This window comes from Pavona decussata, unplaced genomic scaffold (genome assembly GCF_977016875.1).
Source record: "Pavona decussata unplaced genomic scaffold, jaPavDecu1.1 SCAFFOLD_153, whole genome shotgun sequence".
NCBI lineage: Eukaryota > Metazoa > Cnidaria > Anthozoa > Scleractinia > Agariciidae > Pavona > Pavona decussata.
The window spans coordinates 831,312-844,404 of record NW_028145565.1 but is presented as its reverse complement, the minus strand read 5'-3'; the positions used below and the strand labels follow the sequence as shown (position 1 = coordinate 844,404).

Sequence of the window (13,093 nt, the reverse complement as noted above, 5' to 3'; positions counted from 1 at the left end):
AACGGTTTTCTTTCGATGTTGTTGTGCCTTTTTTTAAGCATGCAATCCAGAGGATTTGGGTGTATTTGAACGAAGATATCATAGACAATGTCCCTAAGCTTTTTGCTTCTTCTTTGCGCTGTTTGCATATCCTCACATGAGAATAATTACAATAAACATACTTCGCATAGCGAGATCTCATGTCTTTTCCCACCTTTGTTGTCACAATTGAATCGTTGTATAGAATTCCGGTTAACTAAATAGCTTTGTCTAAGATACCACAATTATCAAATGTCGAAATAACAACGGTCTCTGCATAGCCATCTACATACAACATCAAGCGCTTGCCTACTACCTGCTACTACATAAGCGATTACAATAATTGTAGAGATCATGATAAAAACAAAGTAAGATAAACTCAATAAAATGAATAGACACTCGTCATGTTTAGTGTGGGTCTACGATGGATTTAGCGTATATTCAAGCCTGCAATCCCTGACGTTCCACTGAAGACAGATGGCTTCGCTTCACTGAAGCTTTGTAAACAGATCATGTGCTCCGCTGACCTCTTTTAACCTTGCGCACGCGCAGAAGACGTCAGAGGGCGATTTGCGACTGGAGAATAAACTCGTGCCCATTTTAAACCTCGGGCTTTCCTTTGGAAGCCCGACTAATAATTAAGAAAAGAAAACTTATTTACAATTATTAGTTGTTATAAATTAGCGCGTGTTATAAACTTACAAAGATTAGTTTCAGGTTTCAGCGATCATTCTACATTTTAATGATCTTCTCTCTGCAGTGAAGATGGCAAAAGTGGTATATCTCTTACTTGTTCTGTTACTGGTTAATCTGATGTTAACCGCCACCGTTAACAGCCAAGGGCGAAGGAAACGCAGTGGACGACACCACAGCGAAAGCCGACTGCACAGGGACCGCAGAGACCCCACCGCCACTGAAAATGTAGTCGATGAATACTGGGAAGCCTCCAAAAGTAACATAGATCCCGCCAAGAAACGTTGAGAGAGTTGTTAGATGTGTCATTAAAATGTGGTGATCAGAATATTTGTCGTTGGGTTTGAATTTTAGACAATAGCAGACATTTCGTTCCCTCATAGTATGTAACACAAACTGCAAGGCTGATACTACGTGAAAGAGTTGACTTTGCGAGACAACAATCCGACAGAAACCGACAAACCAGGGCTGCAACCGTGGACAGCTGTTTCGTTCTTATTGGAACTCGTCAGCACGGTGTAGCAGTTCTATATGAAACCAGCGACAGAGCCAGCTCAAATAAAATGCAACAAAACCCATGTCCTATCAGGTTTCGTACTTTGAACCTGCCCGCTCCCGAACCACGCGCTGCCACATCACGTGCCTCAGGGAGAAAGCAGACAAAGCATCGAATTCCTGTCTCGCAAAATCAACTGAATGTAGATGGACAAAACCATCTTTACATTGAAACGCATGGACAAAACCATGCTTAAAAGGCACAGCATGGACAAAACCATGCTTAAAAGGCACAGCATATCGGATCTGTAAAGACCTACGGTCCCAAAAAATAAAGTAGACGTGAAAACTGCAAAGGACCGCGAACGATAATGCTGTCATAGTATGCTCATTTCTTTTGTTTTAGGATTTCAAACTATTTTGAAAGTAAGACAAAAGTTTGAAAGACCCGACGCTGAACCAAGCGAAACTGAAAATCTTTGTTTGCGACTTCGAGATCCAATCTTCACACGTGGGGGAGTGGGTTGGAGCCTCTGACCCACCCCCTACCAGTGAAAACACTAGTGTAGATAGCTGGGGGCGAAAGACGCAGTTCATACATTACCAATGGCGCATAAAGATTTTTGCTGCTTTTATTTGGTTTCTAATACTGCATCTGGCACGGTAGTGTTGGTCATACAAGATGCTTCTATCAGATTACAATTTTCCATGTGATGGCGCGAGCTGCATGTTGGGTAAAAAATCGGGTGTTGCGAAGCAAATTCAAGATACTTTCAGAAAAATGCTCCCCCTACACATTGCCATGCTCATTCGCTAATTATAAGCGTAAAAGATACAACAAATAACTGCAAAATATTATAAGAGAGAGTGAACGACGCCAATCAGAAATTGCTAAACTGACCAAGTTCTCGCCAAAACACGAAACCATACCACAGACAAATTAAGTCCAATATAGAAGTAGAAGAGGAAGACATGGCTGCATCTGGCTTGACTAAGTTCAGTACAACAAGATGAACTAAGATGGACTGTGCAAACATTTGTTTTCAAAAGGCCATCGACAACTGAGGATTGAAAGATTGTTAATGCCATGGAATGATTGCCTTGAAACAAGACCAGGATCAGATATTCCTGGTAGGAGTTTTCGGTGCCAAGCAAAAATGAGAAAGTTTGTCCTGTTCTTTACAGATAATTTTTTCTGGCAACAACCGCTTGTTGTCTCTAAAGAAGCCCCATTCACTTCTGACAGTATTTTTAAAGTTTGTTCAAACAAGAGTCACTCCAGCTTCTAGCTAACCAGGGTACAAGAGGTTTTACCTCGCGCGCCGCGTGGACTTGGATCGGCTGGAGAGCCTTCGACCGAAACTGGAAACCTCGTAAGAGAGGCTGCAAGCAAGCTCAGGGTAGCTCCTAGCTAGTCTCAGGCTTTTTTCTGTATTTTGAGCTTTTGCGACACACCATAGGGTATCAGTGAGTGGAGGGAAGGGGGAGGGGGGAGGGGGAGATAGAACGCTTATACCAATTTATGCGGAATTTGAGATGTTGAATTGAGAATAACAGTTAGCTCGTGCTGGAGCGAGTCAGTATAAACGAAGTCCAAGTTTTGCGTTGTCGATAAAATCTTACTCAAGTATAAAGCTAAAAAGGCGATAAATTAAAGTATAGAGGGTAATTAATAATACTGAGTTTTTTGTGGATATCTGAGCCTTATGTCAGTTTAGAAAAGCGATCGGGAACGGAGAAAGTTCTGTTATACTGAATGTGTCACGTTATTACACGTTCACTTTCAAAATACTGAAAATAGGTAACCTTCCTTCAGTTGATACAAAAGCAAATGCAGGGACAGATGACTTTTCCCATTGGTATGAATTGTAGCTTCCGTGCATGGATCCCTCTCCTGGTTAAATTTTACCTCTTGGGCATGTGTTTCAGTGCGTCACCGACGACAGTTGCGAAACCCCACTGTTTACCCGGTTGTGCCTGTATCAAGGTGTATATCAACAGAGAATACAACTTAATTTGGTGAGACAAAAGATAACTGAAAAGATATATGTATCTCGGTGCGTTCCAAGAGTAATTCCAGAAAGTCTCCGTGAATTCCTTGGATGGAAAACAAGAAAATCGGAGGCATGCGTTCAGAAGAACGCTCCAACGAATCGAAGCCGATATCAAGCGGTTTGGTGCGACATCTTTTGACGAGAAACACCTTTGGAAAAATGGCGTTGGACAAGCTTACCCGACAAATCAACAAAGAAAGGACGGTGAAAGAGATGCACTTTCAACATCAAAAACAGAAACTTCTGCAGCAAAAAACTGAATCGCAGAAAATTGAGAGAAGCAATGTCAATAATCAAAGCACATGCAATGACCAGTGGCGCAGAGAATCGGATTTCAAAGGTGCGCCTGGAAAATCTCTGAATCGATGCAGAAGTTATTCACAACAAGAGTCTTCGAGTTTGGTATGGTGTGGTGGTCAGCGCTACTGGGAAAGCAAATGGAGAGAGGCTGCATATGTAAATTGGATTTCGAAGGAAAGAAATCCTTCTATCGTTAACCATGCGCAAATCGATAGAGAGAGAAATAATGGAGTGAGTATTGCTTATGATACCGAACATATGACCAACTCGGGCATCGGAGAGGCGAAATTAAAACGACCAAGAGCCTTATCAGACATACTACCACCACTTGTGTTACCACCAATACACCAATGCTGTATGAGAACGCCATTACAGAGAAAAGAAACACAGGAGTACCAGAGATTGAAAGACGTGAGAGTTTCAGGCTGTGAAGGTGCTGGGACAAGCAAGACGACGTTTGGGGCTTGGTGCGATGAACTGGAGGATTGCCGCTATCTAAGGAAAGGAAAGTCCCACTCAACACGACAATAAACTTTTTATGATATGAACTGAATTGGAGTCTTAGGAAGGCGACATTTCAGTCAGTTTGCCAAAATCTTTTCAGGATATGAATTGAATTGCTACGGGAGGCTGCAAATTTCTCATGAAAGGGTCTATTTAGTCAACGCGCCAATTTCTTATCAAAAACTCTGGGAAAGAGTGCAGACGCAGCGAATGTCCACACAGCCGGTCCCGAGTAGTTTTCAAGTACAATGTTTGCTTTGCTTTTGTTTAACTAAGCTTTGATTGGCTATTTTTTTCTACTAAAAGGAATTAAAAGCAAAATTGTGTTTCTAAATATCTCGTTTGCGAATTCCCGCTCTAGTTCTTAATTAGTTATGTCTAGTTGTTCCTGTCTTAACCCAGGCGTGATAACTTTGCTTTTACCTTTTTTAGACTTTCATTTTACATGCTGCATCGTGACTTTTTGTGTCATAGATTGCTCCGGTTAAGACCAGAACTGAAACACAATCCGTTACAAGTGATCACCGAGAAGTGCAATTATGGTGATGACCAGGATTCACATGAACAGCGGACAATCTTTTCTTTCTCTTTTCTTAGTTAAACCCATTCTACCAACCTAAGTGGAGTGTTTGTTTGTTCTTGGTTGCACAAACTAATCATCGTCCATCTGAAAGGCAAAGAGAATCGTAAATTATCATAGCATGTAGTTTGCCTTCCTGCCAAATCTCTTTCGTCTGGAACAAAAGAGAGCAGATACCCTCATTTGTTTGCTTTTATTTACCATTTCGTTTAATTAAATATCGCGTAAAATGTACTTTTTACAGTTATTTTGATTTTGCTTCAATGACTTGAATGGAAATCCCCGCCGACTTTTCGTCAATCTCACAGCATGTACTTTTTGAACCCAAGACGTATTGTTTTCTATATTGACAGGGTATGGAATGTTTTCATTGCCTCGGTAAACGGAGCATTCCTACTATTTTTCACGGCATCATTTATGGTCCACTCTGGGGATCATTTCAGGTTGGGGACCGGGATCATTAGCGGCCCCGAGATCATTTGCGGCGCGGTCCACATGGATTCGTGCAAATGCACTCGCAGATCAGAGAAGCGTTGACAGGTCAAGATAAAAAATGCACGATTTGAACACGCAATAGCTGAATATAAAAGCAGCCTTGTCTTGTTCTCGAATTAAATTTCGCTGTTGATCAAGTTGAGGCAAGGTTCACTTCTACGCAATACTGGAAACTGCTGCTTTGATTTACTCCAAAGCAAGTTGGAAACTAAGGAAGGGGTGAGTATTTTTTTTACTGTAGAAACTTTGGATTCACTTTTGTGGCTTTCATTTGATGCAAAATCGTGAGAGCATCACGAAGGCGTATCTTGACACCGAGGCTTATCTTGTAAACCGAGGTGTTTTGCAAAATCTAAGAATTTCGGACTACAGACAATTGAAGCCTGAGATTTTGACCTTTCACGGACAACTAAATTGTCACTGATTTCACATCATTCAAGTCAGTTCAGAGGTGATTCCACGTCCTCGGAGACCCAGGGTCGGATAGTTGGGTCAGTAAGTTAACCCGATTTGACATCCTTCTGACCCAACTATCTGCTCCTGGTTCTTCAAAGATGGTGGTTCCATTAAACTGCATTAGGCGTTCTCACAGCCCACAAGTTCTTGCTTCATCAGTGCGCGCACGTTAGAAACACGGTAAACTTCAAGCCTTGATGCAAAGCCCATCTAACCACTAAATGGTTATTTTCTCCTAAGCAAGTAGTCTGACCTATCCTTTTTTATCTCCTGATATTAACATAACCATTATTCTCAGCTTGACATTGAAAATTTTTAAGAAAACGCTGAAAACATTGACAAACAGATAAACTGAGTCATCACCAGAAACGCCAGCTTGCTCACCCCCCGCGAGTAAAGCTATCCTGAAAGTTGAGTAAATGGTGGAGAAGTGCCAAAAAAAACCTAAAAACATTCCAGACGTTTCGAGCTTAGCCCTTTCTCGAAAAATTGGCTGGGAACGAAACATCTGGCCCCACTTGTTTAAAGAGCGGATAGCTGTTTCCAGTGGATAAACTGCTATACAGCGGATAAAATGTACTCCAGCCAATATCCGCTGGTAGTTCAGACACTCTCTCCAGGAAGCGCTCGCCGTTACAAACTAAGATGGCGGGCTCGATCAAAGCGTGCACGAAAATTTGAAAATGCCATGGAAAAGTAGGGGACTGGCCCTTTTTCGCATTTTCGACGACAAATTTGCTTTTTTGTGGCATTCTTATCAGAGGGATGCTCATACAACAAAGACAGGCACCTTTTTTATCTTTGACGTTTGTAACCAACTGCTCTGCCTCCTTCTAGTTGGGATTTTTGACAACATTACAATGTTATTGTTTTCGTATGTAACAATGTAACGTTTTAACAATGTTTAATGTTCTGCCCTATGTACTATATACTATAAACACTGCCGCGGTTAAAGAAAGGTCATCATCATCATCATCATCATCATCATCATATGCGTCAATTAGTTGTTATTAATTACCGCGTGTTATAAACTTATAAAGGTTAGTTCAGGTTCAAGTGATCATTCTGCATTTCAATATCTCATAATGATCTTCTCTCTGCAGTGAACATGGCAAAAGTGGTATATCTCTTACTTGCTCTGCTACTGGTTAATCTGATGTTAACTTCCACCAGCCAAGGGCTAGGCATGTTCAATGCCCGACGCCGGCGCCGTAGCCGACTGCGCAGGGACCACAGAGACCCCACCGCCACCGAAAAAGTAGTCGACGAAAACTGCGAAGTCTCCAGAAGTAACATAGATCCCGCCAAGAAACTTTGAGAGAGTTGTTTAATGGCTTCGATGTGTCATTAAAATGTGGAGATCAGAATATTTGTTGCAAATCAAACTTTGGGTTTGAATCAGCTGGGTATGAATTTTGGACAATGGCAGATGATTTTGCTCCTTCGTAGTATGCTCATTTCTTTTGTTTTAGGATTTCAAACTCTTTTGTAAGTAAATCAAAAGTTTGAAAGACCCGATGCTGAACCAGACGCGAAATTCAAAACAAAACCGTCATTTGCGACTTCGAGACCCACTGAATCTTCACACGTGGGGGAGTGGGTTGGAGCCTCTAACCCACCCCCCTACCCGTGAAAACACTAGTGTAGATGGTTGGGGGCAAAAAGCGCTGTTCATACATTACTGAAGGCGCAGTTTATAAGTTACCGAAGGCGCATGACTTCCCGACTTATCTAGGAAGATCGAAGGGCCTCTGCTCGCAAGGTAGACGACTTTTGGGGCCTGGTGCGATGAACTGGAGGATTGCCGCTATCTAAGGAAAGGAAACTCTCACACAACACGGCAATGAACTTTCTATGATATGAACTGAATTGGCGTCTTAGGAAGGCGATATTTCAGCCAGTTTTCCAAAATCTTTTCAGGATATGAATTTAATTTGCCGGGGGAGGGCACAGGTACCCTAAGTGCTATGAGAGATATAGGCCGTGACCTTTGCGTGAGTGTTGTAATATAATTTGAGCGTCACGGACAACATTGCGTAACGGCGAAATTATAAGGATTTGTATGGAAAAAAAAAACCATTCCTGCTTCAATTTAAAAATACCAACAATTTTCAATAAAAATATCCCTACCTGAACTCCCTTGTCTGTTTTGCTTTCTCCTGTGTGGTTTATGGAGCGATTGAGCGCGATTTTAGTGCATTTTAGTTCCATTGCTTTTCATAGAGCTTGGGGTACCTGTGGGGAGGGTACAAATTTTTCATGACAGGAACATTTCAGTTAACGCGCCAATTTCTTATGAACAATTTTGGGAAAGAGTGCAGACGCAGAGAATGTCTACACAGCCGGCCCTGAGTAGTTTTTAAGTACAATGTTTGCTTTGCTTTTGACTAACAACTGCGATTTTTTTTTTCTACTAGAAGGAATTAAAAGCCAAATTGTGTTTCTCAATATCTCGTGCGCGTTTTCCCGCTCTAGTTCTTAATTAGCTAATTGCCAATTGAGTTAAGTCTGTCTTTACCCAGGCGTGATAACTTTGCCTTAACTTTTTCGACTTGCATTTTACATGCTACATCGTGACTTTTTGTGTTAGAGATTGCTGCGGTTAAGACCAGAACTGAAACACAATCCGTTACAAGTGATCACCAAGAAGCGAAATTATGGCGGTGATGACCAGGTTTTCATATGAACAGCGGACAATTAATCTTTTCTTTCTCTTTTCTTAGTTAAAATTAGTCTACCAACTTTAGTGGAGTGTGTGTTTTGTTCTTGGTTTACCCCATTAATTATCGCCCATTTAATTTGAACGGTAAACAGAATCATAAATTATCATAGCATGTAGTTTTCCTTTTACCTTCCTGCCAAATCTCTTTCGCCTGGAACAGAAGAGAGCAGATATCCTCATTCGTTTGCCCTTATTTACCATTTCGTTTAATTAAATATCGCGTCAAATGTACTTTTTACAGTTCATTTTAGTCATTTCCTTCTTCAGTTCATCTCATTCTGGTACTAAAATGCAGGACACGAACGTGTGTTTTGACTCGTTTGAATGGAAATCAACGCCGACTTAACAGCAGAGATCTCACAGCATGTACTTTTTGAACTCAATACGCAGTGTTATTTATATTGACAGGGTATGGATTGTTTTCATTTCCCCGGTAAACGGAGCATTTCTATTATTTTTCACGGCATCATTTGTGGTTCACTCTGGGGATCATTTCAGGTCGGGGACCGGGATCACATGGATTCCTGTCAATACACCCGCAGATCAGAGAAGCGTTGTCATGTCAAGATAAAAAATACATGATTTGAACATGCAATAACGGAATATAAAAGAGGCCTTGTCTTGGATCTCGAATTCAATTTCGCTGAGTTGGTCAAGTTGAGGCGAGGTTCACTTCTACGCGGCAATACTGAGAAACTACTGCTTGCTGCTTTGACTCACTCCAAAGCAAGTTGGAAACTTAGGCAGGGGTGAGTATTTGTTTTATTTTAGAAACTTTGTATTCCGGCACTTTTTTGTGGCTTTCATTTGATGCAAACTCGTGAAACTCGTGAGCATCACGACGGCGTATCTTGACACCGAGGCCTATTGTGTAAACCGAGATGTTTTGCAAAATCTAAGAATTTCGGACTACAGACAACTAAAGCCTGAGATTTTGACCTTTCACGGACAGCGGCTAAATTGTTACTGATTTCACATCATTCAAGTCAGTTCAGAGGTGATTCCACGTCCTCCGTCAGAGACCCGCGTGCTACAATCACGACGCCGCGTAACGAACAATCACCGCGCGAGAGAACAAATCACGTGAGTGAGCTATAAATTCCCGGAACATATGTTCATCATGGAAAAACCTTTTTGCAGCGGTCAGACGAGAACAGAAAATGGTCACATCTCCAACATCATTAAAAAACATTGCCATTTACTGCTCTCGTTTGACCGCTGCAAAAAGGTTTTTCCAAATTTACCTGTTGTGGCCTTCAGACGATCTCCTAACCTACCTGGCTTACTGGTTTCGGCTAAACTTTCTTGTATTTCGACTAATCCCCACCCACAACTCCTTCCCGGCTCCTATCGTTGCGGTTAAAATTGCGCCACCTGCCCATACATTTCCGATGGTCTCACTAACTACACCTTTTTTTCCACCGGTGAAACACGCCCTATCATCTAACCTGACCTGTGAAACTAAAATCTAATCTACATGATCCAATGTAACTGCTATAATTTACAATACATAGGAGAGACTAAACCACGCTTAAAAGACCGCTTCAGTTAATGAACACCGCCGCACCATAGATAACCTTAACACTAAATCTAAACCCACCACAGCCGCAGAACACTTCCTCACCGCTCCTAACCACACCGCTAACGACATGCAATTAATCCCCATAGAAAAAGTCTACTCTAACCGAGACTCAATCCGTAAGGGAAGCCTTTTTAATCACAAAAGGCAGGACACTTCTTCCACATGGCCTCAATGTTCGCGAAGAAATTTACTAGATTTTTTCCTTTTATTATTATTATTTTATTTTTTGTTGTTATTATTATTATTTCATTTGCTTCATATTTTATACTATCAATCACTTTAGTTTTACGTAGTTCCGCTATTGCGCAAATATTTGTTATATAAGCGTACGTCCCAATGCAAATTTTCATTGTACCTGCAGAAGGTATCTTTTTCTGTCCATTTAAAGACATATTTGAGTAAGCCTATACAAAATGATTCGTTTGGGTGCTTTAACTTACCAATCCCCGCCATCTTAGTTTGTAACGGTGAGCGCAACCTGGGGAGAGTGGAGCGGGAGTCGGAGGTTCCTCCCCCTTCATTAAAAGAAGAAAACTTATTTACAATTATTAGTTGTTATAAATTAGCGCGTGTTATAAACTTACAAAGATTATTTCAGGTTCAAGTGATCATTCTACATTTTAATATCTCATAATGATCTTCTCTCTGCAGTGAACATGGCAAAAGTGGTATATCTCTTACTTGTTCTGTTACTGGTTAATCTGATGTTAACTGCCACCGTTAACAGCCAAGGGCGAGCGCGAAGGATGCACAGAAAGCGACGCCGCGGCGTTGGCCGACTGCACAGGGACCGCAGAGACCCCACCGCCACCGAAAAAGTAGTCGACGAAAACTGCGAAGCCTCCAAAAGTAACATAGATCCCGCCAAGAAACATTGAGAGAATTGTTAAGTGGCTTAGATGTGTCATTAAAATGTGGGGATCAGATTATTTGTTGGATAATGGAAGAAATTTTGTTCTTTCGTAGTATCGTCATTTTTTTTTTATTTAGGATTTCAAAGTCTTTTGTAAGTAAAACAAAAATTTGAAAGACGCTGAACCAAGCGAAACTGAAAATCTTTGTTTCCGACTTCGAGACCCAATCTTCTCACGTGGGGGAGTGGGTTGGAGCCTCTAATTCACCCCCCTACCTGTGAAAACGCTAGTGTAGATGATTGGGGGCGAAAGACGCAGTTCATACATTACCGAAGGCGCAGTTAATAAGTTACCGAAGGTGCATGAAGATTTTTGGTGCTTTTATTTGGTTTCTAATACTGCATATGGCACGGTGGTGTTGGTCATAAAAGATGCTTTTATCAGATTGCAACCTTCCATGTAATGGCCCGAGCTGCATGTTGGGTAAAAAATCGAGTGTTGCGAAGCAAATTCAAGATACTTTCAGAAAAATGCTCCCCCTACACATTGCCATGCTCATTCGCTAATTATCAGCGTAAAAGATGCAACAAATAACTGCAAAATATTATCAGAGGCAATGAACGACACCAAGCAGAAATTGCTAAGTTCTCGCCAAAGCGCGAAACCATACTCGGACAAATTTTAAAAGTCCAATATAGAAGTAAAAGAGGAAGACATGGTTGCATCTGGCTTGACTAAGTTCAGTACAACAAGATGAACTAAGATGGACTGTGCAAACATTTGTTTTCAAAAGGCCATCGACAACTGAGGATTGAAAGATTGTTAATGCCATGGAATGATTGCCTTGAAACAAGACCAGGATCAGATATTCCCGGCAGGAGTTTTCGGTGCCAAGCACAAATGAGAAAGTTTGTCCTGTTCTTTGCAGAAAATTTTTTCCCATACCGACAATCTATCGGAGACCTTACAGAAAACCAGCTTGTCACGACGGATGTGCTCATCAAAATTAGAAAAGATGCCGGATGTTTTGCAACTTTCTATCAAACAGTGCTTCGCAAAATACCACTTTATACTTCCATCACAGCGCCTAAAGTACCAAGAAATAAAAGAAAAAGAGCTCCTGTGAGAGTCTTAGGTTAGAACTGAAACACCTTCCCAGTAGAACTTGAAGACTGAAGTATATCGAAGAATCTATTTTGAGCACTAGAGACCAAAGACTGAACACCAAAGACATATCCTCACAAATCAAATACCTGGAAGAACGTAACAGTTACGATGATGATTTAAGAACTGGTTATCTTTATTTGCAAGTCGAAATAATAGTAATAATCATCATCATCATGGTTCTGAGCAACATGAATCAGCTATGGTTTTAGCATGTGGCAATATTGCACATCCAGTCCATAATGCAAGAACCGATAAGATTCGACTTGTGGCGAATGAGTGTGACCAACGAAATGAAAACCACGTCCGCTGCAACCGGTTCCAGTAGTTCAAATTTGCTTCAATAATCGTCTGCCGTATTTAGATGCATTTTCAGTCACTCTGAACGCATTCTACGTAAGATTGTAACATCGCCTTCAAATTTTATCCTTGGTAGTGCTAAACGCTTAACTGACAATTAAGTAGGAGAGTATTTCCTCGGCCCCTTGATCCTAGCTCTCTTGCTCGGCTAAAATAGTAAAGTTCTTTCAAAATTTAAAATAGTAAAATTCAGTCGTTCGTTCGTTCGTCGTTCATTCATCCATCCATCCATCCATCCATCCATCCATCCATCCATCCATCCATCCATCCATCCATCCATCCATCCATCCATCCATCCATCCATCCATCCATCCATCCATCCATCCATCCATCCATCCATCCATCCATCCATCCATCCATCCATTCATTCATTCATTCATTCATTCATTCATTCATTCATTCATTCATTCATTCATTCATTCATTCATTCATTCATTCATTCATTCATTCATTCATTCATTCATTCATTCATTCATTCATTCATGTTCTTTGTTCGTTTTACGTGATAAATGTGAGACTGATGTTAGTAACGTTTCAGGTCCTTTTCTCCCCATTGTGATAACCATAATTTGGATAAAGATTTTGCCTGGGTGCACTCAACTTGGAAAAGTGTTTTCCCAAACGCTAAATTCAGTAACTATGTTGCATAAAGTTGATGACTGAATGCATTCAACTGAGAAATGTGCAGGGAGCGTGACAAGAAACATCAAGTTGAAGTTGTCTCCCAAGTTGTGAGAGACATCGCCATTTTCGTACTTTATGCAGTCAGAAAACGAACGTCATGCCATCTATCACGTGAACATGTTAGTAATCGCG

The 13,093-nt window shown here is 41.1% G+C and overlaps 1 protein-coding gene across 1 annotated transcript; it reads left to right on the top strand.

Moving 5' to 3' along the window:
• Positions 1-3,020: 3,020 nt before the first annotated feature.
• Positions 3,021-5,039, top strand: LOC146466168 (uncharacterized). Its single transcript, XM_085127723.1, has 2 exons — positions 3,021-4,307; positions 4,998-5,039. Exon 1 carries the CDS (start codon positions 3,309-3,311, stop codon positions 4,089-4,091), a length of 783 nt encoding a protein of 260 aa, XP_084983849.1. The 5' UTR covers positions 3,021-3,308; the 3' UTR covers positions 4,092-4,307; positions 4,998-5,039.
• Positions 5,040-13,093: the final 8,054 nt, after the last annotated feature.